Source organism: Pleurodeles waltl, chromosome 11 (assembly GCF_031143425.1).
Source record: "Pleurodeles waltl isolate 20211129_DDA chromosome 11, aPleWal1.hap1.20221129, whole genome shotgun sequence".
Taxonomy (NCBI): Eukaryota; Metazoa; Chordata; class Amphibia; order Caudata; family Salamandridae; genus Pleurodeles; species Pleurodeles waltl.
In genome coordinates, this window is record NC_090450.1 from 1,004,980,193 (window position 1) to 1,005,005,522 (window position 25,330).

At 48.3% G+C, this 25,330-nt stretch overlaps 1 protein-coding gene across 2 annotated transcripts in view; it reads right to left on the reverse strand.

Annotated features, from left to right (window-relative positions):
- Positions 1–361: 361 nt before the first annotated feature.
- The window catches only part of PIWIL1 (piwi like RNA-mediated gene silencing 1), a 1,338,982-nt gene continuing 1,314,013 nt past the window's right edge, over positions 362–25,330 (reverse strand). Inside the window, exon 21 of one of the 2 annotated variants that reach the window (XM_069215364.1) lies at positions 362–1,487. In XM_069215364.1, coding sequence (XP_069071465.1) covers positions 1,371–1,487 — 117 coding nt within the window. In that variant the 3' untranslated portion in view covers positions 362–1,370. The remainder of the gene's footprint in view (positions 1,488–25,330) is intronic. The other variant, XM_069215365.1, reaches the window with a different exon arrangement.

A 25,330-nucleotide genomic window follows, 5' to 3' on the forward strand; every position in this document is an offset into this window, starting at 1 on the left:
GATCCATCCTGACGCCTGTGGGAATTTCTAAGGTAAGTAATCTGCAACTAGAAGTCTCTATCAGATATAACTTTTACAAAAAAAAAAAATGAAGGGCACGGAGTTATTTATAATTAACTTGTAACTGTGGTTCTACATTTGACAATTTTAGAGAATAAAACAAAGATTTACTCCAATGCATCTTTGACACTGGTGGAGTGAGATAAATTTACAGACAACACTTGCAGGAAGAAGAAAAGTGATTGCTTATGCACATCTGCCTTTCATTTCAGCCACTCATTTGAATACAAAATAAAACAATAATTGGATTAATAGGGGCAGGATTACTTACTACTCGGAGTAAAAAATGCAAGCAGTCTTACAAGGATGACACTTTATTAGATGAGCACATGCTTTATGTCAATCTGGGAAAAGGACCAATGCCAGCCTGAAAGCCATCAAATTAGCATGATAAGAGTTACTGAGCTAATTATATTATTTATTATAAAGAAAAAGACCACAAACTATCTGGTTAGCCACATTCCCCTTACCTTATTAATCAAGAAAAAATATCGAAAAAATATCAGGAAACAGACTCTAGTTACGCTTTCAAAATTAAACATTATGAATGCTCCCATTCTACAAGACGTCTATTTTGAATCAAAACATCTGAAAGTACATAAATGGCAAAAATGTATTCTTATTTAACAGCACTCTAAAAATACTACTAAATATATTCTTATTTGGCTGCCAGTGCTGACAAGATAAAGAACGAAACTACATTTTTATTTCCCCCCACCCTTAAATCACCCTGTGGTTAGAGAAAGAGCACAAATTACACTTCCAAAAATCAGAGCTGTGGCTTTAAATGTAAAGTAAATTCTTTTGAACAGAACATTAATTTCTGGTTTCAAACAGCATTGCACTTAAATATTAAACTGCCAAATTATAAAGAAACGGCTCAATGAGGTAACAAATAACATTGAACATCGAAACCCTTTACATTTTTCTTTAATGAAAGAAGGTAGAAAGGGTCATTTTAAACCTAAACTAAGCAAAGCTAAAGATGTACAACACTGCCCAGTAACAACAACCCAGAAGTTGCTTAGAGCACTTTCCCCTAAAAAGAAAGAGATCAAAGTCAATAGAAGGCTATGCTGGGTTCTTCCCCCAAGATTACAGCAAATACATGTTTAGTGTTATAAACAATTTCACACTAAATCAGAATATTTAAAACAATCCACTAGATGAAATCCACTACACACTCAGTTTTTGAACTAGAATCAAAATAGTCACTTAATGCTTTACAACAATGTACACAAGAGATGCAATGTGCATTTGGTATACATACAAAACGTTAAACATTGGCTTTCAAATAAATGGTTCAATTTTTACAGGTAATATAAACGGTCTGCGAGGGTTAGATTGGGCTCTTTATGTATACTTTGTCCAACGAGGAATGCCAATTTGTGAGCATATTGGCAAGGAGCAGGTACCCTGATAATTCCCTGCAGAAAAGAGGTGAAAACAATAACATTACCTTTTAAATACATCAAACAAGTGCACAGAATAAGACAAAATGACCTATCAACTATACAATTAAGTAAGACATTTAAGGAACATTTCACATATCCAGATTTTCTGAAAGCTGCCTAACAATATTGGTAATAAATTTATTTTGGGAAAGGCAGTGATATTCCTACAACTAGTGGTAAGAATACTGTACTGAGGAGGTTTGAGTCATATCATTCCAGGAGACATACTTGCACATTAAATTACACCCTTACGAACAAGTTACTTACCTTCGGTAACGCTTTTTCTGGTGGATACAATAGCTACCTGTGGATTCCTCCCCTTATGAATTCACCCTTGCGCCAGCATCCAACGGAAAATCTTCTTCCCAGCTCTCCACGTCAACGAGGATGTCACAATTGCATGGCTCCATGCGACTCCATCTGACGTCAGTGCCAATAAGAGGTCCTCACTGGCGTGCTGACGTCAGTTTCACCCATTTTTTAAGTGCCTTTGAGGGGAACAGGTGAGCACTGACCCCACAATAACTCCAATAAATACATATATACATAAAACGTCCATGATGCAATATAATCAAAACCATCATTTATATATATACAGGAGAAACATCAATATATACATACACCTATACAACATTATCTTAGTGTAACCAGACAGGCAACAGGAAGGCGGGTACGACTGTGAGGAATCCACAGGTAGCTATTGTATCCACCAGAAAAAGCATTACCGAAGGTAAGTAACTTGTTCTTTTGATGGATACAACTACCTGTGGATTCCTCACATTATGAATAGACCCAAAGCAGTACCGCACTTGTGTGGGTGCCTGCCTGATTACACCAAGAAATCCTGCAACACAGATCGTGCAAAATGGCCTTCCCGAGTCCAAGCAATAATGCTTTGCAAAGGTGTGGAGGGACGCCCAAGTTGCTGCCTTGCAAATATCCACCACTGGAACCCCCCCTTGCCAGGGCGGACTTAGCCCTGTTGGAGTGGGCTCTGATACCTTCAGGGGGAACTTACTTTGCCAACGAGTAGCAGATCTTGATACAAAGAATGACCCACATGGAGATTGTTCTTTTATGGACTGCTCTTCCCTTCCTCTGTCCGATATGCCCCACAAACAGCTAATCCTCCAGGCGAAAGTCTTTCGTCCTTTTCAATGTAAAAACTAAGTGTCCTTTTAGGGTCCAAACGGTGGAGCCTTTCTTCCTCCGAGGGGTGAGGAGGAGGGTAGAAAGATGGAAGGGTAATGGTTTGCCCTATATGAAAAGGAGTGACAACTTTTGGCAGGAAAGCTGCCCTGGTTTTCAACACCACTTCATCTGGGAAAAACAAGGTAAAGGGGGGTTTAACAGAAAGAGCTTGAAGCTCACTAACCTGCCTAGCCGAGGTTATAGCAATGAGAAAAACTGTTTTAAGCACCAAATACCTTAAGGGGCAAGAGTGTATGGGCTCAAAAGGTGACCCCATTAAAAAAGGTTAAACCAAGATTTAGGTCCCACTGATGCACATGAAAAGGAGTGGGAGGAAATCTATTAACTAAACCCTTAAGAAACCTAATCCCAATAGGTGATTCAAACAATGAGGGTTGATCCGGGAGACAAAGAAAGGCTGACAGAGCAGCTAAATAACCCTTAACCATAGTCACTGCACAAATAAATAATAATATATCAGAAAGGTGGGCCTTCAAAGGATCAATTTGTCTTTCTCCACACCAAGCCACAAATTTTGCCCACCTACCGGCATAAATGGTCTTAGTGGAGTGTTGCCTGGCTGATAAAATAACATCCACTACATCTGGTGGGAGAGAACTCAGGTTGCCCCGTTCAATCTCCATGCATGAAGGTGCAGGCTCTGGAGGTGGGGGGTAGAACCTGCCCGTGACTGCGAGAGGAGGTCTGCCCTGAAAGGGAGACAGAGCTGAGGGCACGGTGAGAGTTGGAGAAGGTCCATGTACCACACCCTTCTTGGCCAATCTAGGGCTATTAAAATGACCTGAGCCCGATCTTGGCGAATCTTCCTCAGAACCCGAGAAATCAAAGGTATGGGGGGAATGCGTAAAGCAACTGGTTGCACCAAGAGATCTGAAACATCCCCCAAAGCTCCTTGCACCGGATACTGGAGGCTGCAGAATGATGGGCACTGTGTGTTCTCCCGAGTGGCAAACAGATCTATCACCAGAGAACCCCACATCTGAAAGATGTGCAGGACCAGATCTGGATGGAGATGCCACTCGTGATCAGCCAAAAGATCCCGACTGAGAGAGTCCGCATTCACGTTGAGCACCCCGACCAGATGATTTGCTATCAAGCAAATACGATGGTCCTGAAGCTTCAGGAACAGAGACGCAAAGCTTCTCTGCAGAGAAGATACGACCCTACTCCTCCCTGCTTGTTTATATACCACATTGCGGTATTGTTGTCCGTCAGGACCTGAACTGACTGACCGCGAAGGGACGGGAGGAAGGCCTTGAGAGCCAAACGTATCGCCCGCAATTCTAACGGATTTATGTGAAAAGTCTGTTTCACTGAGACGAACGACCCTTGATCTCCAGGTCCCCCAGATAATCTCCCCACCCTAGAGTGGAAGCATCCGTCATGACCGTGGCCACCAAAGGTGGCAGTGAAAACGGCCTTCCTTGAGAAAGGTTGCCGTCCACAGCCCACCATTGTAACTCCGCTGCAGCGTCTCTGGAGATCGTCATCGACTCCTCGAGATCCCCTTTGTGCTGAAACCACTGCCTGCAGAGGCACCACTGAAGAGCCCTCATGTGCCAACGTGCATGAGTGACCAACAAAATGCAAGAAGCAAACAGACCGAATAGGCATAAGACCTTGAGGACTGGAACAACCGCTCCATTTTGAAACATTGGAATCAACGCCAGAATGTCCTAAATCCACTGAGGCGGAGGATAGGCCCGATACAATGTTGTATCCAGTACTGCACCTATAAACAGCAGGCGTTGAGGGCTCCAGGTGAGATTTGTTTACATCTATCGAAAAACCCAGACTGATCAACAACTGAGTTGTCATCTGCAAGTGACGCAACACAAGCTTTGATCAACCAATCGTCCAGATAAGGGAATACCAATATCTTTTTCCTTCTGAGACTTGCTGCCACCACTGCCATCACCCTTGTGAAGACTCGAGGTGCTGAAGTAAGACCAAACAAAAGGACGGCAAACTGGTAGTGTTGCGACCCCACCACAAACCGGAGATGCTTCCTGTGCGACTTGAGTATAGGGATATGAAAGTAAGCATCCTGCAAGTTAACAGACACCATCCAATCTTCTCTGTTCAACGCCAGAAGTACCCGTGTCAGAGTCAGCATCTTGAATTTTTCCTGTTTGAGGAACAAATTCAAAATCCTCAGGTCTAGAATGGGTCTCAAACGGCCATCCTTCTAGGGGATCATGAAGTATCTTGAATAACAACTCTGACCCCTTTCCTGCTCTGGAACTAACTCACACGCACCTTTTGACAATAGGATCCGAACCTCCTGCTGCAACAACAGGAGATGGTCTTCTGAGCAAAACGAGGGACGGGGAGGGATGGGAGGAGGAAACTCCTGATAAGGGAGAGCATATCCTTTTCTCACTATGTTTAGAACCCATGAGTCTGATGTAACTAACTCCCACTTGTGGAGAAAAAGACAATCTTCCCCCTACAGGAGAAGTATGGTCTATAAAGGGGAGAAAACTAGGGCTGCTTCCCTTGCTGTTGTCCTCCAGAGGAAGAGGATGGTACAGGGTGTTGCTGGGTAGCCCCTCTTGTTCTAACCCTCCTCCACAGCAAGCAATGGAAGATCTAAAAACTCAGCCGCCTTCCTAATCATTGTGTGAAAAGAGGCTGCCTCCTCCGTGAACTCCCCCACTGAAGACAAGTCCCATTCCGGGGAAGTGTCAAGCCCACTGGCCGAATCCAGCCCTTGATATTCTCCCAAGGGCTCCACAATCTTCCCTTCCTCCAACAACTGCTGTTGGTACTGTTCCTCTTCTAAGAGTCTCAAGGCCTTTTTGCATGACCTCAGTCTAGCATCCAACCTCGGCGTCGACAGAGTTGGCCGAAGTCGAAGACACCGGCTTCAATACTTGACGTGGAACAGGAAGGTTGACTTCGGTCGAATCAATCACTCGGATCCTGCGCCAGAACAGATCCCAATGGCGCTGAGGACACTTGCGGCTCCACCATCGGCGCTGGCTGACGGGGCGTTGAAATCAGCACCATAGGCCAGGAAGGCGACGTAATGGGAACCACAGGGCCTCGAGGTAATGTCTTTGGTGCTGGCCCGGCACCCTCAGCTGGATAGAATGGCATAAACGGCGCTGCCTTGTATGGAGGAGGGGAGTCCAACGAAAATGCCAACTGACCCGCAGGACCAGCTGGTTGAGGAGTCACCGTCTGACTCACCTCGCTCGGCACCGATGAGATGGAGACCTTGATTGGCTCCGAGCCGAACAACGCCGAGAGTCATGACAAAGTCGTTTCTTATGCTTCTTCGAAGAAGCATGGGAAGAGGATCTACGATGGCTCTTATGACCCTCCTTCGCATTGGCCAAAAAGAGTTTGGCCTCTCTTTCCTTCAAAGCCTTTGGATTTATGCTCAGGCAAGAAACACTCCTTGACGTCATGCTCAGAGCTCAGACAAAGGCAATCGTCATGAGGGTCAGTAACAGACATGCGATCCCCGCACTCTCGACATGGCTTGAAACCCGACTTCCTAGGAGGAGACATTGTAACTAGAAGTCAGATAGAAACTAGCAACAAGATGGAACACCGCCAACAGTAGCGAGAGCTAGGAGAAAACCGTTAGCATCGAAGGCACGGAAAAAAGGGAACTGGCGTCAGCACGCCGGCAAGGACCTCTTATTGGCACGGTGACGTCAGAGTCGCTTGGAGCCGTGCAATTGTGACTTCGACGTGGAGAGCTGGGAAGAAGATTTTCCGTTGGATGCTGGCGCAAGGGTGAATTCATAAGGTGAGGAATCCACAGGTAGTTGTATCTATCAGAATAGCAGTTTTAAATCAGGTGACCTAAATTACTGAAGACAAAAGTCACAACACCCAATCACAAATAAAAAAAACATAAGGAAATTCTTCTAGACTGGCTAGACTGTTTAAGGAAGGACTTTCTTGACCAATGCCTATTGCCACATCTGGACAGGGAACCTTGTACAGCTAGGGTTGTTTCCAACTTTACAGTGCTTCTAATTGGCACTTTCGTGAAGCCATGTCTAAGAGGATTTCTGGTTTACAGCAAATTCAACTCTACTATGGATCCACACCATAAGCCATATAACTTCAGACATTAACACAAGATCACTAATGCTATTCCTTGAACATGCACTCTGGTGGAGTGGGCAGAGTATAGTTCTGCCTACTATACAGTTTTATGACAGCCATCTATTTGGCCTGTGTGAGAAAGTAAATGTTTTTTTAGTGATCCATCCACATTCTCAGCTTGTTTGTGGGAGTTTTGTGGGACAAGTTACTTACCTTTGGTAACGCTTTATTTGGTAGAGACAATAGCTAGTTGCCCATTACTTACCTTAGAACTTTTCCCCAGGCGTCAGTCTGGATCTGGAGATACCCCTGCGCACTGTTAGATTGTATAGAAAGGACCCGCATCCGTTGTCCGCATCATCTATGCCAGAAATAAGGTTACAGGTCCTGTGTGGGCAGCACCCCTGCAACTGTCAGTTTCTTTTCACCACTTTCCACGCCAGAAGCGCAGAGCCATGAAGAACACTGACCACTGGTTCGTCAAAAGTAGGGGCCTCAAAGTGGAATCCCTGACCCTAGAAATCAATTTGCTGAACAGGGCGGATGGGTGTGTTAGTAAGGAAGGAATAATTTCTTACCTGTAACACCAGTTCTCTCATAGGGGAATTTACATTATAGTCATAAGCACTAAGTAGTCCCGCCGAAGAGTGGGGACCTCGGAGCACTTTTTCACAATGTATCTTAAGTGCAGATGTTCACCTTTCTTCGGGAAGACCTAGAGTCACAAGAGTTAAATATATAATGCAGTTTATAAGAGCAGGCTACAATGGCCCAATTCATCCTGAACTTAAAAAAGGGCCACGAGAAAATACATATATGTATATAATTTCATGTTAAATGACTTTCACAAACCCTTTTCTGGTAGAAAAGAGGGATGAAACAGAGTAGGGCAGTGTAACCCCATATGATGCCATTATATGAGTTAAAATAGAGGCTGCGCCTTTAAGAGCCCAGAGACCAGCAGTATCCCAACATACTGAGTAGGTGACAGTTGCTTCAGTTCTTTTTCAGACGACAGGAGTGTGATATATCAGCTACTTCTGTCTACTCCACCAGGGAGGGTTGCTTAGGACTATAATGGAAAAGACCCTACAGGAGAACTGGAGTTACAGGTGAGAAACCATTCCTTCTCTCGTACGGTATTTATAATCATAAGCACTGAACAGAGTAGCAATCCATCCCTACTATTGGCGGTGGAGATGACAAGAGTGGGTAACTGTTGAGATTTAGGAGAAGCTTGTCCTACTTAACCATCTGCTCTAGCATTAGAATTCAGCGAAGTAATGCTTGATAAACGTTTGGAAAGATCTCCAAGTGGCTGATTTGCAAATATGGGGGGTAAGGATATTTCTCAATAATCTCTAGTGGAGTGTGCTTTAGGTTTAGCTGATCATATCTTGTTAGCGCAACAGGATGCGGGAACCCATCCATCAGGAGATGGATTGTTTAGAAGTGGCCAAGCCCCAACGGACCGAAACACAGTTAATAAACAGTTGGTTCGACCTGCAGATGTCCTGTCTAGGTAGAAATTTAGAACTCTCCATACATCCAGGGAATGAACAGATCTTTCCGCTGGAGTATAGGGGTTCCAAAAGAATTCTGAAAGAGATATGGTCTGGTGAACATGAAAATCCTAAAAAAAAAAAAAAAAAAAAAAAAAAAACCTTAGGGAGGAAATTTCGGGTAAGTCCTCATAACCACTTTGCCAGAATGGAACAATGTGTATGGTTTGTGAAAACATGCAAGGGTCCCTTTAACACTGTGAGCTGATGTTATTTGTCTAAGGAAAGCTGTCTTACAAGAGAGGTGCTGCAGGGAGGATTTGTGAATAGGCTCAAAGGGACCCGGTATCAGAAGAGAGTAACAAGTTACTTATCTTCGGTAACAAACTATCTGTTAGAGACATATTCTAGTTGCAGATTCCTTACCTTAGAATTTCACCCCCCCAGGCGTCAGACTGGATCTGGAGACTTTTCTTTGAGCAGTACCCTTGCGTGCCATCACGTGGCATCGGTTGACTCCACGTCCGTCAGTAGCGTCATGGTCACCGTGATGACACCCCGGTCATATATAGGCACCACCCAGGGGCGCTGACGTTAGTTTTGTTTCACAACTTTCTACCCCAGAAGGGCGGAGCTATGAAGAACACTGATACTGGTGTGCCAGAACTAGGGCCCTGACAGGGAGTCCCTGTCCCTAGAAATCATTTAGCAAAATAGGGAGGATAGATGGATGGGTCAGTAAGGAATTTATCAGATGAACAAGTTACTTACCTTCAGTAACAAATTATTTGGTAGAGACATATTGTAGTTGAAAAGACTTCTAGCAGAAGATTCCTTACCTTAAAATAGATACCCAAGCAATACCATCCCCTGGGTCTGTGAACCAAGATCATACTAGGAAGTCCTGCAGGACCGAACAGCCAAAACAGCCATTCCTATGGACCTCACTGCCCAGGAAATAATCTTTGGTGAATATGTGCAGGGACGCCCACATTGCTGCCTGGCAGATGTCCAGGACAGGAACACCGAGTGCTAACGCAGTGGTTGTAGCGGTCGCTCTGGTTGAGTGAGCACGCAAACCCTCAGGGGGTTTCTTCTTACCCAAAGTGAAGCATATTCAGATGCTGAGTACAACGCATCTAGAGATGGTTCTCTTCTGCACACCCATCCTTCTGTCAACATCAGGACAGTGCGTGCTCTACGGGTGACAAAAATGCAAAAACCCAGCCTTTATGCAAGAGCATAGTTCATGCATTGTGTTTATATGCAGTGTGTTAACATTTTGCATTGCAGACTTTAACCTTGAAAAACACTATTAATGATGTTTGCAACAACTGTTCATTTGTAAGGCATTGCTGCAGACTGACTGAGTGTGTTAGGGTGTGGTCCCTTTCTAGGACCTTCTAGAAGCTTTCTCTGCAGCATGACTGGGTGTGGTTTGTGGGCTGGGCCAGACTCTATATAAGGGAGCCAACCCAGCTCCACGTGCTTACTATTCAAAGGTCCCGGTGCAGAGCAGCAGCAATTTCCTGAGCTCCTGTTCCGGAGGCCTACCTTGACGTTCCAGGCCTGCCCTGCATTATCTTGGTGATCTTTGAGCAGGGTGGTAAGGCGGAGGTCGGGCTGGGCCCCCGACCCCGTTCTAAAAGACGCTTGAGTTTTGGGCCTACTCGTGAAACTTTCAGAGGACGTGAATCATTGCTCTGATGTAAATCTTGGTGTTCAGATCGGCAAAGGCTTGCGCGATCATTTCATGGCATTTACATATTCTTGTTAGAATCAATAGTGTGCGTGATTCATTTCCAGCATGTAAACTTGATGTTCAGATCGGCAACAGTGTGCGCGATCATTTCATGGCAGCTAAAAACTTTGATGTGTAATGTTTGTTGAAGTGCACACATTTATCCTGAGCCTATGGATTTCTTGTGAAGATGCTAAATTCAAAATGTGACGTTCTTTGTGCATATTAAGTCCCTAGTACAATTCCAATTGTTTTCCAGGGAAGATTTCAGATTGTCTTTTGTCCTCATGTTAAAAAAGCAGTGTTTGTTCTGAAACCGTATTCTAGAAGGTTCATGTATTTCTAGACATTATGTGACATTTTATGAAAAGCTCATATGAAACATTGCATTAATCATTCTTGATTTGTTCCAGGTACCCAGAGTTCTTGAGGTCTAGTTTAAGTCACTTCTTAGATTATCCATGGTTACAGTAAGACAATGCTTAGAACCATAGTCTAGTGAAAGTCAATGTGATTATATTCTGATACTGTGTTGTTTAACCTTTTGCTTTCTACAGGTCTCCTTCCCAGTTTTTCCCTACCTAATCCCCTTTTCCCCACTTGGACTCTCTTAGGCTCTGTGATATTTCTATCAGTTTTGGAGCTGTCTTGAGGTGGACATGTTGGGAACGTGCGCAGGCCCAGAGGATCTGGTCTCCCTGACACCTTCTTCCAGCCCACATAACCCTCAAAGAGTTGTTTGTCCAACATAAGTCTTTCGTACGATTGAGGTAGAACGCCAATGCTCTTTCTGGATCAAGACGGAGTCTCATCCTCACAAGAAGGATGTGGGGGCATGTAAAAAGCAGGAAAGGTGATCGATTGACCTACATGAAAGGGCGTGACCACTTTAGGGAGAAAAGATGCCCTAGTATGAAGCAACACTGTCAGGATGGACAGAAATAAAGAGTGGCTTCAAAGAAAGAGCTTATAGCTCACTCACTCTCCGTGCAGAGATAATGGCTGTAGGAAAGTATCCTCTTTTTGGCATGGTTACCCCCACTTTTTCCTGTCAGTGTGTGTTCACCAGGACCCCAGTGACTGCTTTCCCCCTCTAAATCTGGTTGCTAAGGACTTAGCACACCCCACAAATGGCATACTGGTGCCCCCATATAAGTCTCCAGTATATGGTACCCTAGGGCACCCTTGCATTAACAGAGGTACCCCTACGAACTCTGGCTCCACTGCACTGGACTTTAAGTGCGGAGTAGCCATTTTACCTATGTACTAGACACAGGCCACTACCTGTGTCCAGCTACATAATGGTAACTCCGAACCTGGACATGTTTGATATCAATCCCTTTGGAAATAGGTTTTACATGACTTGGGAGGGGTAGCCTTCCCCCAGCCACATGCTTTGGAGGGCACATTTGGTGCCTTCTTGCAAATCCGGTTTGCACCAGTGCGGGGACTCCCGGTCCCTCCTCTGGCGCGAAACTAGACAATGGAAAGGAGAGTGACCCCTCCCCTGTCCTTCACCACCCCAGGGCTGGTGCCCAGAGCTCCTCCAGGTGGCCACTCTGCCATCTTGAATTTAAGGTGGGCAGAGGCCCCCTGGTAGCATCTGAGTGGCCAGGTCAGGCAGGTGACATCACAGCCTCCTACCCCCAATAGGTGGTCACCCTCCTGGTGACCAATCCCCCTTCCTGGGCTATTTATGGGCATACGCAGACAGCAACTGCAAAGACAAACAGCTCTTGTGGATCCTCTCTCCTGCAGAACTGCGTGGATCCTGCATCATAGGTGGTGGTCTCGAGTGGTCCCCTTGGTCCTCTCTACCAGCTGTCTAACTTGGGAGATGGTAAGCCCTAGCCTTCCCACGCAGGACAGTACCCTCGTGTGCAGCGTGTCTTGCAGCTACCAAGACTTGTTTGCATCTCCTCCAAGGGATCTTCTGGCTCCGTGTAGCCCCAGTCCTCCTTCCTGTGACACACAGCCCTCTGCGTGCTTCTCATGCGGCGTGGGACCCTACTCCAGTAGTGCTGTATGGGCTACTCCGTGACTCCTGGTTCCTTGTCCAGTGGGTCTCCTGTGGGGGCTGACTCTTCTGTGAACTCCCACCATGGGCTGAGTCCTCCTAGACCTTGCTGGTCTCCGGCAGCTCCACTTTTGCTTAACAGCGACTTAAACCTTTGCCAAAGCTTGTTGGTGGTTTTTCCATGCCACTGACCGACTGCAATCTTCCATCCGGTGTGGGATGTCGACTGCATCCTCCAGGAACTCTTAACTTGCTCCAGGGCTGTATTCCTGACCATCTTCGTCCTACCACGGACCAACTCCTGCATCCACAGCAGGGTGGGTAGTAGCTCCTACTCCTCCTGGACTCTTCTGTGACCTCTGGACTTGGTCCCCTTCTTCCACAGGTCTTCCTCTTCAGGAATCCACTGCTGGTTTCTTGCAGTCTTGTCTGGGTGTTACATTTTCTTCCTTCTGGGAGGTTTGGGGAAAATCTATTAATTTATTATTTTCCATCTGGTCGCTATAGGGCACTGTAGTACTTATCTTTGGGGTTTCCTAGTACCCCCAGCTCCTCTCTACACATTCCACTTACCTAGGTGGGATTCCTGTGTTCGCATTCCATTTTTTTAAATATATGGTTTGGGTTCCCCCAAGGATCACTATTGTCTAATTGCATTTGCACTGTTTTCTATCAAAGGCCCTTGTCCATTTGGGCGCCAGAAAGAATCAGGAATAACAACCACAATCTATTTCTGGCACAGGGACCCTCTCTTTGGCTCCCTTGGACAAGGGAGCCGTAATCTCCTCATGGAGAAGTGCCAAGTAATCCTCCATCATCCGATCGTAGGATGGTGGCATGGCAAGAGGGGTACTCTCAAAAGGGAGGGAGTAGCCCCTTTGGACAATTTGCAAAACCCACCTGTCCTTTGTGAAGGATTCCCAGCGGGTCAGTGATGGCGAAACCTCCTTCCAACTGGTCTGAGATGTGACACCAGACTAAAAGTTTGGAGGCTGGGGCGGTGGTGGACTGGGACGACCGCTGTCTCCCTGATTCACAGGGATGTTAGATCCCGGGCCCTCAGCCACCTGGGGCTGGGCAGCGTACACGGCACGGTGGCTGGAGGGAAATGGACACAGTTGAGTGCCCCTTTTGTAGCCACGCACGGGGGAAAAGAAATGGACTGAGGGGGGCAAAGGGCAGCTGCGAGGCCAAGGGACCAAGCCTTATCCTGGGATTTCTTAAAGCGGCCAAGTGCTGAGTCTGCTTTGTCTACGAGAGATGGGTGCCATTGAAGGGCATGTCCATAAGAGATTGCTGGACATCCCATAAAAACCCAAACATTCTCAACCAAGCGTGGTGCTGAAGGGCCACTATCTACGCAATTGATCTGTTCAGTGAGTAGGTGGTGTCCAGTCCACATTGAATCGTAGACTTGGCTGCGTCACTGCAGTAAGCGACAGCTTGAGAGAGAATGGCCCAGGCCTCCTCTGGTACCTGTGTGACCATATCCCATAAAGTACGTGTGTAGCATACCAAAAGGCATGCTGTGTTCACGGACCGCAATGCCAGACTGGAGGAAGAGAATATCTTCTTCCACAGCTTGTCCATGTGAGAAAGTAGCCTCTTTCTAGCCTTGTTACCCCCACTTTTGGCCTGTTTGTGAGTATATGTCAGGTGTTTTCACTGTCTCACTGGGATCCTGCTAGCCAGGGCCCAGTGCTCATAAGGAAAACCCTATGTTTTCAGTATGTTTGTTATGTGTCACTGGGACCCTGCTAGCCAGGACCCCAGTGCTCATAAGTTTGTGACCTATATGTATGTGTTCCCTGTGTGATGCCTAACTGTCTCACTGAGGCTCTGCTAACCAGAACCTCAGTGGTTATGCTCTCTTTGCTTTCCAAATTGTCACTAACAGGCTAGTGACCAATTTCACCAATTCACATTGGCATACTGGAACACCCTTATAATTCCCTAGTATATGGTACTGAGGTACCCAGGGTATTGGGATTCCAGGAGATCCCTATGGGCTGCAGCATTTCTTTTGCCACCCATAGGGAGCTCTGACAATTCTTACACAGGCCTGCCACTGCAGCCTGAGTGAAATAACGTCCACGTTATTTCACAGCCATTTACCACTGCACTTAAGTAACTTATAAGTCACCTATATGTCTAACCTTTACCTGGTAAAGGTTGGGTGCTAAGTTACTTAGTGTGTGGGCACCCTGGCACTAGCCAAGGTGCACCCACATTGTTCAGGGCAAATTCCCCGGACTTTGTGAGTGCGGGGACACCATTACACATGTGCACTATACATAGGTCACTACCTATGTATAGCGTCACAATGGTAACTCCGAACATGGCCATGTAACATGTCTAAGATCATGGAATTGTCACCCCAATGCCATTCTGGCATTTGGGAGACAATTCCATGATCCCCCGAGTCTCTAGCACAGACCCGGGTACTGCCAAAGTACCTTTCCCGGGGTTTCACTGCAGCTGCTGCTGCCAACCCCTCAGACAGGTTTCTGCCCTCCTGGGGTCCAGCCAGGCTTGGCCCAGGAAGGCAGAACAAAGGACTTCCTCAGAGAGAGGGTGTTACACCCTCTCCCTTTGGAAAAAGGTGTCAGGGCTGGGGAGGAGTAGCCTCCCCCAGCCCCTGGAAATGCTTTGATGGGCACAGATGGTGCCCATCTCTGCATAAGCCAGTCTACACCGGTTCAGGGATCTCCCAGCCCTGCTCTGGCACGAAACTGGACAAAGGAAAGGGGAGTGACCACTCCCCTGACCTGCACCTCCCAGGGGAGGTGCCCAGAGCTCCTCCAGTGTGCTCCAGACCTCTGCCATCTTGGAAACAGAGATGCTGCTGGCACACTGGACTGCTCTGAGTGGCCAGTGCCAGCAGGTGACGTCAGAGACTCCTTCTGATAGGCTCTTACCTGTGTTGCTAGCCTATCCTCCTTCCTAGGTAGCCAAACCTCCTTTTCTGGCTATTTAGGGTCTCTGCTTTGGGGAATTCTTTAGATAACGAATGCAAGAGCTCATCAGAGTTCCTCGCATCTCTCTCTTCACCTTCTGCCAAGGAATCGACCGTTGACTGCTCAGGACTCCTGCAAAATCGCAACAAAGTAGCAAAGACGACTACTGCAACCTTGTATCGCTGATCCTGCCGCCTTCTCGACTGTTTTCCTGGTGGTGCATGCTGTGGGGGTAGCCTGCCTCCTCTCTGCACTAGAAGCTCCGAAGAAATCTCCAGTGGGTCGACGGAATCTTCCCCCTGCAACCGCAGGCAACAAAAGACTGCATCACCTGTCCTCTGGGTCCCCTCTCAGCATGACGAGCGTGGTCCCTGGAACTCAGCAACTCTGTCCAAGTGACTCCCACAGTCCAGTGACTCTTCAGTCCAAGTTTGGTGGAGGTAAGTCCTTGCCTCCCCACGCTAGACTGCATTGCTGGGTACTGCGTGATTTGCAGCTGCTCCGGCTCCTGTGCACTCTTTCAGGATTTCCTTTGTGCACAGCCAAGCCTGGGTCCCCGACACTCTAACCTGCAGTGCACAACCTCCCGAGTTGTTCTCTGGCGTCGTGGGATCTTCTTTTGTGACTTCGGGTGAGCTCCAGTTCACTCCTCTTCGTAGTGCCTGTTTCGGCTCTTCTGCGGGTGCTGCCTGCTTCTGTGAGGGCTCCCTGTCTTGCTGGGTGCCCCCTCTGTCTCCTCACGCAATTGGCGACATCCTGGTCCCTCCTGGGCCACAGCAGCATCCAAAAACCCGAACCGCGACCCTTGCAGCTAGCAAGGCTTGTTTGCGGTCTTTCTGCGTGGGAACACCTCTGCAAGCTTCTTCACGATGTGGGACATCCATCCTCCAAAGGGAAAGTTCCTAGTCCTCTTCGTTCTTGCAGAATCCACAGCTTCTACCATCCGGTGGCAGCTTCTTTGCATCCTCAGCTGGCATTTCCTGGGCATCTGCCCAATCTCGACTTTGTCGTGACACTTGGACTTGGTCCCCTTGTTCCACAGGTACTCTCGTCCGGAAATCCATCGTTGTTGCATTGCTGGTGTTGGTCTTCCTTGCAGAATTCCCCTATCACAACTTCTGTGCTCTTTGGGGAACTTAGGTGCACTTTACACCTACTTTTCAGGGTCTTGGGTTGGGCTATTTTTCTAACCCTCACTGTTTTCTTACAGTCCCAGCGACCCTCTACAAGCTCACATAGGTTTGGGGTCCATTCGTGGTTCGCATTCCACTTTTGGAGTATATGGTTTGTGTTGCCCCTATACCTATGTGCTCTCATTGCAATCTATTGTGACTGTACATTGCTTGCATTGCTTTCTATTGCTATTACTGCATATTTTTGGTATTGTGTACATATATCTTGTGTATATTTGCTATCCTCATACTGAGGGTACTCACTGAGATACTTTTGGCATATTGTCATAAAAATAAAGTACCTTTATTTTTACTATATCTGTGTATTGTGTTTTCTTATGAAATTGTGCATATGACACCAGTGGTATAGAAGGAGCTTTGCATGTCTCCTAGTTCAGCCTAAGCTGCTCAGCTATAGCTACCTTCTATCAGCCTAAGCTGCTAGAAACACCTCTTCTACACTAATAAGGGATAACGGGACCTGGTGCAGAGTGTAAGTACCCCTTGGAACCCACTACAAACCAGGCCAGCCTCCTACAGTCCAGTCTTTTTAATTCCCTGTCCGGATGGGGAAACGTCAGAAGAGGAAGAAACCTGAAAGACTAAGCTCTCAGGCGGGATGTTCGGTCAAGGATTTAGGGTCATTAGGTTCAGGGCTATGGCAGCTGGCAACTGTCCTGTTGATAAGAGCCCCTGTGCTGGGTTTAGACCACGTCCCTAGCAGGACATCAGTGAGGGCTTCATTAACGGACAACAGGGGTTCAGATGTGGAAGCACTAGGCTGAAGCACCTTCGTCAGGTGGTTAGTCCGGACTACCACTGAAGGCAGCTCGAGGCCCAGGATATCAGTCGCTCTTTGCAACACCATTGAGTACTAAACTCCATCATCCGTAGCCACTGCAGGAGGAGAAAATATGCCAGGTCACTAACCTATGTCCAGCTACATGATGGTAACTTCCGGAGCTAGGCATGTTTGGTATCAAATGTTTCGGACTCATACCCCAATACTGTTGCCAGTATTGGTTGTAAGATTCCATTCACTCTGGGGGCTACTTAGAGGACGCCAGCATTGCTCCTACCAGCTGTCTGGGGATTTTCAGGCAGCCTACGCTGCTGCCACCACACAGACGGGTTTCTGCCTGCCCTCCAGCTGCTTGACCAGTTCAAGCAGAGGAAGGCAGAAAAATGGACTTCCATAGGTAGAGGGAGGCAACACCCTCTCCCTTTGGGAATAGGTGTTACACGACTTGGAAGGGGTATTCTTCCCAAGCTACTGGTATGCTTTGAAGGGCACATTTGGTGCCCTCCATGCATAAAGAACAAGTTACTTACCTTTGGTAACAAATTACCTTGTAGAGACTATCTAGCTGCAGATTCCTTATCTAAGAATTCCCTGGCGTCAGCTTAGAATCTGGAAATTTTCTGCTGAGCAGTACCCTGCGCACGCTGACGGGTGGCGTCGTTGGAATCCGCATGCATCACCCGGCTCCATGTGGCGTCATCAGTGCCGTCTATGACATCACAGTTGTCTATATAGACGCCATCTCTGCACGTGTACGTCAGTTCTTTTCCCACAACTTTCTACACCAGAAGTGCAGAGTCACGGAAGAACCAACAGAATTTAGTTTATTCACTTGACTGTTTTAAGAAAAATACATGCCCTTAAGAAAGGCAAAAATACCAAAATACATACATATATATACATACATATAAACACACATATACATATATCTGCAGAGCGGGGAGGCTTGGGGGGGGGGGGGGGGGGGGGGGGGGTGTAAGGAATCTGCAGCTAAATCAAGTCTCTACCAGATAATTTGTTACCGAAGGTAAGTAACTTGTTCATCTGATAGAGACTTCTAGCTGCAGATTCCTTAACTTAGAATAGATACCCAAGCTGTAACTCCTGGTGCTGAGCCTGAAGGATATATATTTTATAGCAGGAAGTCCTGCAGGACCTAGCGGGCAAAATGCCCCTCTCTCCTCACCTGGCTATCCAGGTAGCAGTGTCTTGCAAACGTGTGCGAAGAAGCCCACGTTGCCGCTTGGCAGATGTCACGAAACGGCACGCCACAAGCTAACGCAGTGGTAGCAGCTTTTCCTCTTGTATAGTGAGCCCTTAGACCCTCCGGAGGCTGCTTCTTGGCCAAAGCATTGCACATCTTTATACAGAGAACGACCCAGCGCGGAATGGACCGTTTCTGCACTGCCCGACCCTTCTTTGCACCACCGTATCCCACAAAGAGTTGATCGTCCACCCAGAACTTTATTGTGCGGTCATGGTAGAAAGATACCGCTCTTTTTCAGGTCCAGCCGATGAAGACGCTACTCCTCCTTAGTGGGACGCGGTGGTGCAAAGAAGGTGGGCAAGGTGATATTGTGACCCTGATGAAAAAGGTTCAGCACCTTGGGGAGGAAAGAGGCACGATGTGGGAAGTTGGTTCTGTATATACTATTTCAAAGTAAGAAATAGTGTGCACAGAGTCCCCCTTAGAGGTAAGATAGTGGCAAAATTAGATAATTCTAAAGCTCTATTTTGTGGTAGTGTGGTCGAGCAGTAGGCTTATCAGAGGGTAAAGTGAAGCATTTGTTGTACACAGACAGGCAATAAATGAGGAACACACACTCAAAGACATACTGCAGGCCAATAGGTTTTTATATAGAAAAATATATTTTCTTAGTTTGTTTTAAGAACCACAGGTTCAAGATTTACAATAAACACTTTAAATGTAAGGTACTTCACTTAGATACTTTAGGAACTTTGAATAAAAGCAATATCATATACAGTCTTTGTAAAAATGGCAATAGGCTATTTTCAAAGTGGACACTGCAAAAATCAACAGTTCCTGGGGGAGGTAAGTAAATGTTAGTTTGTGAGGTAAGTAAAACACTTACAAGTCTCAGTTCTGGGGCATAGACAGCCCATCGTTAGGGGTTCAATGCAACTCCAAAGTTACCACACCAGCAGCTCAGGGCCAGTCAGGTGCAGAGGTCAAAGAGGTGCCCAAAACACATAGGAGCCTATGGAGACCAGGGGTGCTCCGGTTTCAGTCTGCCAGCAGGTAAGTACCTGCGTCCTCTGGGGCAGATCAGGTGGGGTTTGTAGAGCACTGGAAGGGGGTGGGGGAGGGGGGGGATGCTTGGGAGGGAGCTCAAGTAGGCACACAAAACACAACACACCTACAGCGGCACAGGGTCGGCCAGGTGCAGTGTGCAACGCAGGTGTCGGGTTTTAGATAGGAAAAAATGTAGGGACCCTGGGGTCACTCTAGCGGTGCAGAGACACGGGGGAGGGGGGATTCTCGGGACAGCCACCAACCTGGGCTAGGCAGAGGGTCGCCTGGGGGTCACTCCTGTGCTGAGTTTCGGTTCCTTCAGGTCCTGGGGGCTGCGGGTGCAGTGTTGGTTCCCTTGTTACAGGTAGTCGCTGTCAGGGGGAGCCTCTAGATTCTCTCTGCAGGTGTCGCTGTGGGGGCTCATGGGGGTCGTCTCTGGTTACTCACTGGCTTGCAGTCGCCAGGGATTCCTCCCTGAGGTGTTGGTTCTCTAAATCTTGAGCCGGGGGCGTCAGGTGCAGACTGAGAAGTCTCACGCTAAAGGCAGGAAACGTGAAGTCTTTGGAAGCTGCTTCTTTGTTGCAAAGAAGTAGCTGGTTTTGAGCAGGGCCGCTGCTCACGGGAGTGTCTTGGTCCTTTAGTCCAGGGCGGTCCTCTGAGGCTTCAGAGGTCGCTGGTCCCTGTCAGATACGTCGCTGTTTGCAGGTTTTCGAAGTTCGAGACAGGCCGGTAGGGCTAGGGCCAAAGACTTTTTGCCTTTTGCTGATGCCAGTTATGATTGAGAGTGTGTTGGGGCCCTGCTAACCAGCGCCCCAGCACCAGTGCTCTTTCCCTAAACTGTACCTTTGTCTCCACAATTGGCACAACCCTGGCACTCAGGTAAGTCCCTTGTAACTGGTACCCCTGGTACCAAGGGCCCTGATGCCAGGGAAGGTCTCTAAGGGCTGCAGCATGTCTTATGCCACCCTGGGGACCCCTCACTCAGCACATGCACACTGCCTCACAGCTTGTGTGTGCTGGTGGGGAGAAAAAGACTAAGTCGACATGGCACTCCCCTCAGGGTGCCATGCCAACCTCACACCGCCTATGGCATAGGTAAGTCACCCCTCTAGCAGGCCTTACAGACCTAAGGCAGGGTGCACTATACCATAGGTGAGGGCATAGGTGCATGAGCCCTATGCCCCTACAGTGTCTAAGCAAAACCTTAGACACTGTAAGTGCAGGGTAGCCATAAGAGTATATGGTCTGGGAGTCTGTCAAACACGAACTCCACAGCACCATAATGGCTACACAGAAAACTCGGAAGTTTGGTATCAAAATTCTTAGCACAATCAATGCACACTGATGCCAGTGTACATTTTATTGTGAAATACACCTCAGAGGGCATCTTAGAGTGCCCCCTGAAAACATACCCAACTTCCAGTGTGGGCTGACTAGTTTTGCCAGCCTGCCACACACCAGACATGTTGCTGGCCACATGGGGAGAGTGCCTTTGTCACTCTGTGGCTAGTAACAAAGCCTGTACTGGGTGGAGGTGCTTCTCACCTCCCCCTGCAGGAACTGTAACACCTGGCGGTGAGCCTCAAAGGCTCACCCCCCTTGTTACAGCGCACCAGGGCACTCCAGCTAGTGGAGATGCCCGCCCCCTCCGGCCACGGCCCCACTTTTGGCGGCAAGGCCGGAGGAAATAATGAGAAAAACAAGGAGGAGTCACTGGCCGGTCAGGACAGCCCCTAAGGTGTCCTGAGCTGAGGTGACTGACTTTTAGAAATCCTCCATCTTGCATATGGAGGATTCCCCCAATAGGATTAGGGATGTGCCCCCCTCCCCTCAGGGAGGAGGCACAAAGAGGGTGTAGCCACCCTCAGGGCTAGTAGCCATTGGCTACTAACCCCCCAGACCTAAACACACCCCTAAATTAGTATTTAGGGGCTCCCAGAACCAAGCAAGATAGATTCCTACAACCTGAAGACGAAGAAGGACTGCTGACCTGAAAGCCCTGCAGAGAAGACAGACACCAACTGCTTTGCCCCAGCCCTACCGGCCTGTCTTCCCACTTCAAGAAAAACTGCACCAGTGACGCGTCCCCCAGGGTCCAGCGACCTCTGAAGCCTCAGAGGACTACCCTGCATCTAAAAGGACCAAGAACTCCCGAGGACAGCGGCTCTGCTCCAAAGAAGAAACAACTTTGCAACAAAGAAACAACTCTTAAAGGACTACACGTTTCCCGCCGGAAGCGTGAGATTTTCCACTCTGCACCCGACGCCCCCGGCTCGACCTGCAAAGAAACAACACTACAGGGAGGACTCCCCAGCGACTGCAACCCTGTGAATAGCCAGCGTTGACCCCCCCTTAATTCCCCCCCCCCGGCGACGTCTGCAGAGGGAATCCAGAGGCTCCCCCTGACTGTGACTGCCTGCTTTTAAGAACCCGACGCCTGGTAAAGACACTGCACCCGCAGCCCGTAGGACCTGACGGATCCGACCTCCAGTGCAGAAGCGACCACCAGGTGGCCCTCTCCCTTGCACAGGTGGTGGCTACCCCGAGGAGGCCCCCCCCTTGCCTGCCTGCTTCGCTGAAGAGACCCCTGGGTCTCCCATTAAACTCCATTGCAAACCCGACGCCTGTTTGCACTCTGCACCCGGCCGCCCCCGTGCCGCTGAGGGTGTACTTTTTGTGCTGACTTGTGTTACACCCGGTGCCCTACAAAACTCCCCCTGGTCTGCCCTCCGAAGACGCGGGTACCTACCTGCTGGCAGACTGGAACCCCTTCTCCATTGAAGCCTATGCATTTTGGGCACCACTTTGACCTCTGCACCTGACCGGCCCTGAGCTGCTGGTGTCGTAACTTTGGGGTTGCCCTGAACCCCCAACGGTGGGCTACCTTGGACCCAACTTTGAACCCTGTAGGTGGTTCACTTACCTTCAAAACTAACAAATACTTACCTCCCCCAGGAACTGTTGAAATTTGCACTGTGTCTAGTTTTAAAATAGCTTATTGCCATTTTTGCCAAAACTGTACATGCTATTTTGCCGATTCAAAGTTCCTATGATACCTAAGTGAAGTACCTTTCATTTGAAGTATTGATTGTAAATCTTGAACCTGTGGTTCTTAAAATAAAGAAAATATATTTTTCTATAGAAAAATCTATTGGCCTGGAATTGTCTTTGAACGTGTGTTCATTTATTGCCTGTGTGTGTACAACAAATGCTTAACACTACCCTCTGATAAACCTACTGCTCGACCACACTACCACAAAATAGAGCATTCGAAATATCTCTTTTTGCCACTATCTTACCTCTAAGGGGAATCCTTGGACTCTGTGCATGCTATTTCTTACTTTGAAATAGTACATACAGAGCCAACTTCCTACAAGATATTTCTCTATATAAAAACTATTGGCCTGGAATTGTCTGAGTGCGTATTCCTCATTTATTGCCTGTGTGTGTACAACAAATGCTTAACACTACCCTCTGATAAGCCTACTGCTCGACCACACTACCACAAAATAGAGCATTAGAATTATCAAATTTTGACACTATTTTACTTCTAAGGGGAACCCTTGGACTCTGTGCACACTATCTCTCACTTTGAGATAGTATATACAGAGCCAACTTCCTACACCACCCATCCCAGAAGTGACGCATCTGTCACTACTGTGCAAACTGGTTGGGGATGGGAGAGGAGTTTGCCTTTGACCCAATCACAGTTCACCAACCACCACTGCAGATCTTTTGCAGTCCCCTCAGAGATCTGAATCACGTCGGTAAGATTTCCCTGATGCTGTGCCCATTGGAACTTCAGGTCCCACTGCAGAGCCCTCATATGCCATCGGGCATGTTGGACTAACAGGATGCAGGAAGCTCAGAGTCCGTCTCACCGAAATCTAGAATAGAGGCTGAAACATCTGTATCATAACCTGAATATCCTAAACTCGCTGCTCGGGAGGATAGGCCCGATACTGCACTGTGTCCAGAACAGCTCCGATGAAAGAGAGCTTCTGAGAGTGAGTCAGGTGTGACTTCGGCACATTGATAGTGAACCCCAGCGAATGCAGGCGGTCCACCATCTGGAGATGGAGGACGAGAGCCTGGGGCCAATCGTCGAGGTAGGGGAAGACTGAAATCCTTGACCTGCGCAGATGAGCTGCTACCACCGCTATCACCTCTGTGAACACCGAGGGGAACTGGTGAGACCGAAAGGGAGCACTGTAAACTGAAAGTGCTTGTGGCCCACCTTGAACCACAGGTAACGCCTGTGAGCGGGCAGGATGGGGACAGGAAAATACACATCCTGCAAATCCAGTCTCCTTGGTCTAGGGCAGGCAAGACCTGAGCAGGAGTGAGCATCTTGAATTTCTCCTTCTTGAGGAAAAGATTGAGGTCCCTTAAATCCAAGATAGGGCAAAGGTCCTTGTTCTTTTTGGGAATCAGAAAGTAGTGGGAATAACCACCACTGCCTACTTCTGAAATCAGGATCCTTTCTATGGCTCCCTTGGCCAAGAGAGCCATAACTTCCTTGTGGAGCAAAACCGAATGGTCCTCTATCAGCTGTTCCTTTGTCGGAGGGATAGAGGGAGGGAAAGACCGGAAGGGGAGGGAATAGCTCTTCTGTATGATCTGCAAGACCCATTTGTCCATTGTGATGGAAAGCTAGTGAGGGATATGAAATTGAATCCTCCCTCCAACTGGACGGACATGGTCCTGCAGAACCACACTAGGTGGTCTTGGGCACAGTGGAGGAGGCTGTGTGGTGGCCGACCGCTGGCCAGACCCTCTGGGTCTGAAGGTACCACGACCTCTTCCGGGATGGTGTGAAGACTGAGGACGGTGGCTACATTGTGGCTTGCGTGGTACCATGCCCCTTCCGAAGCCTCGGAAGACAGACTGCTGTCGAGCCAGCGCTGAGAGGCCCAAGGATCTGGCCGTAGCTCGAGAATCCTTAAACATCTCAAGCGCGGAGTCTGCCTTCTCACCAAAAAGGCGAGAGCCAAAGGGCCTGTCCATAAAACTTGATTGGACATCCCCCGAAAAGCCAGTTGAACGTAGCCAGGCGTGACGACTGTTGATGCAATCGATCTGCCCAGCGAGTCGGTCGAGTCCAATCCACACCTGATAGTAAACTTGGCTGCATCTCTCCCATCCTTGGCAGCCTGGGTGAGAGTGTCCCATACACGCCGTCCAGAACCTAGGGCAGCATATGAACCAACGCATCACACAAAGTATTGGAAAAATGGCCCAATAGGCAAGAGATGTTTACTGACCTCAATGTCAGGATGCCTGAAGAAAACATTTTCTTGAGGCTAGGACCACTAAGCTCTCTGGGGTGGGGTGTTGGGTTAGGAAACTAGGGTCGCTTGGAGTGGGTCGATGGCGGCGGCCGACCGTCCTATTCACAGGAGCCCCTGTTCTGGGTTTGGACCATGTTCCCAGAAGGACGTCTTTTAGGGCCTCATTGAAGGGCAACATCGGCTCTGATGTAGTCACCCCCGGCTGAAGCACCTCTGTCAGGAGATGCGTCCTAACTGGCACCGTGGGCAAGTCTAGGTCCAAGACTTCAGCTGCCCTACGCACCACCATAGCAAAAGAGGCTCCCTCATCCGTAGCCACATTAGGAGGAGAGATCATATATCAGTATCTGGAGACGTGTCCAGTCCACTGGCCTCCCCTAGATCCTCGTACCAGCCCTGTTCATGTTCGAGGTCGTATTCTAACGAGTCCTCAGACCCCTCCCACTCCTCTCCTGTGCCTGGCTGTTTAGAATAAGGGTCAGGCAATGATCCTCGCTCGGAACGTCGTCGTTCCCTAGATGCCTCTTCGGCCGACGGGCATGGCAAAGTCGAAGTCCGCTTGGACTTCTTCTTTCGCCTCCTACCTGAATGATCAGATGACCTCTAATGCGAGGAAGAGGTCTTGGGGCTCCGGGAGCGGTGCCGCGACCTCCTCCTACTACGGGACCATCACCTTTGTAGGGTCGCGCTGACCGAAGATGGCTCTCAGGCCGCAAGAAGTTTGAGGGATCTCTCCCTCAAGGCCTTCGGAGCCATGGCCCGACAGTCGGAACATGAGGTGGAGTCGTGATCCTTTTCTA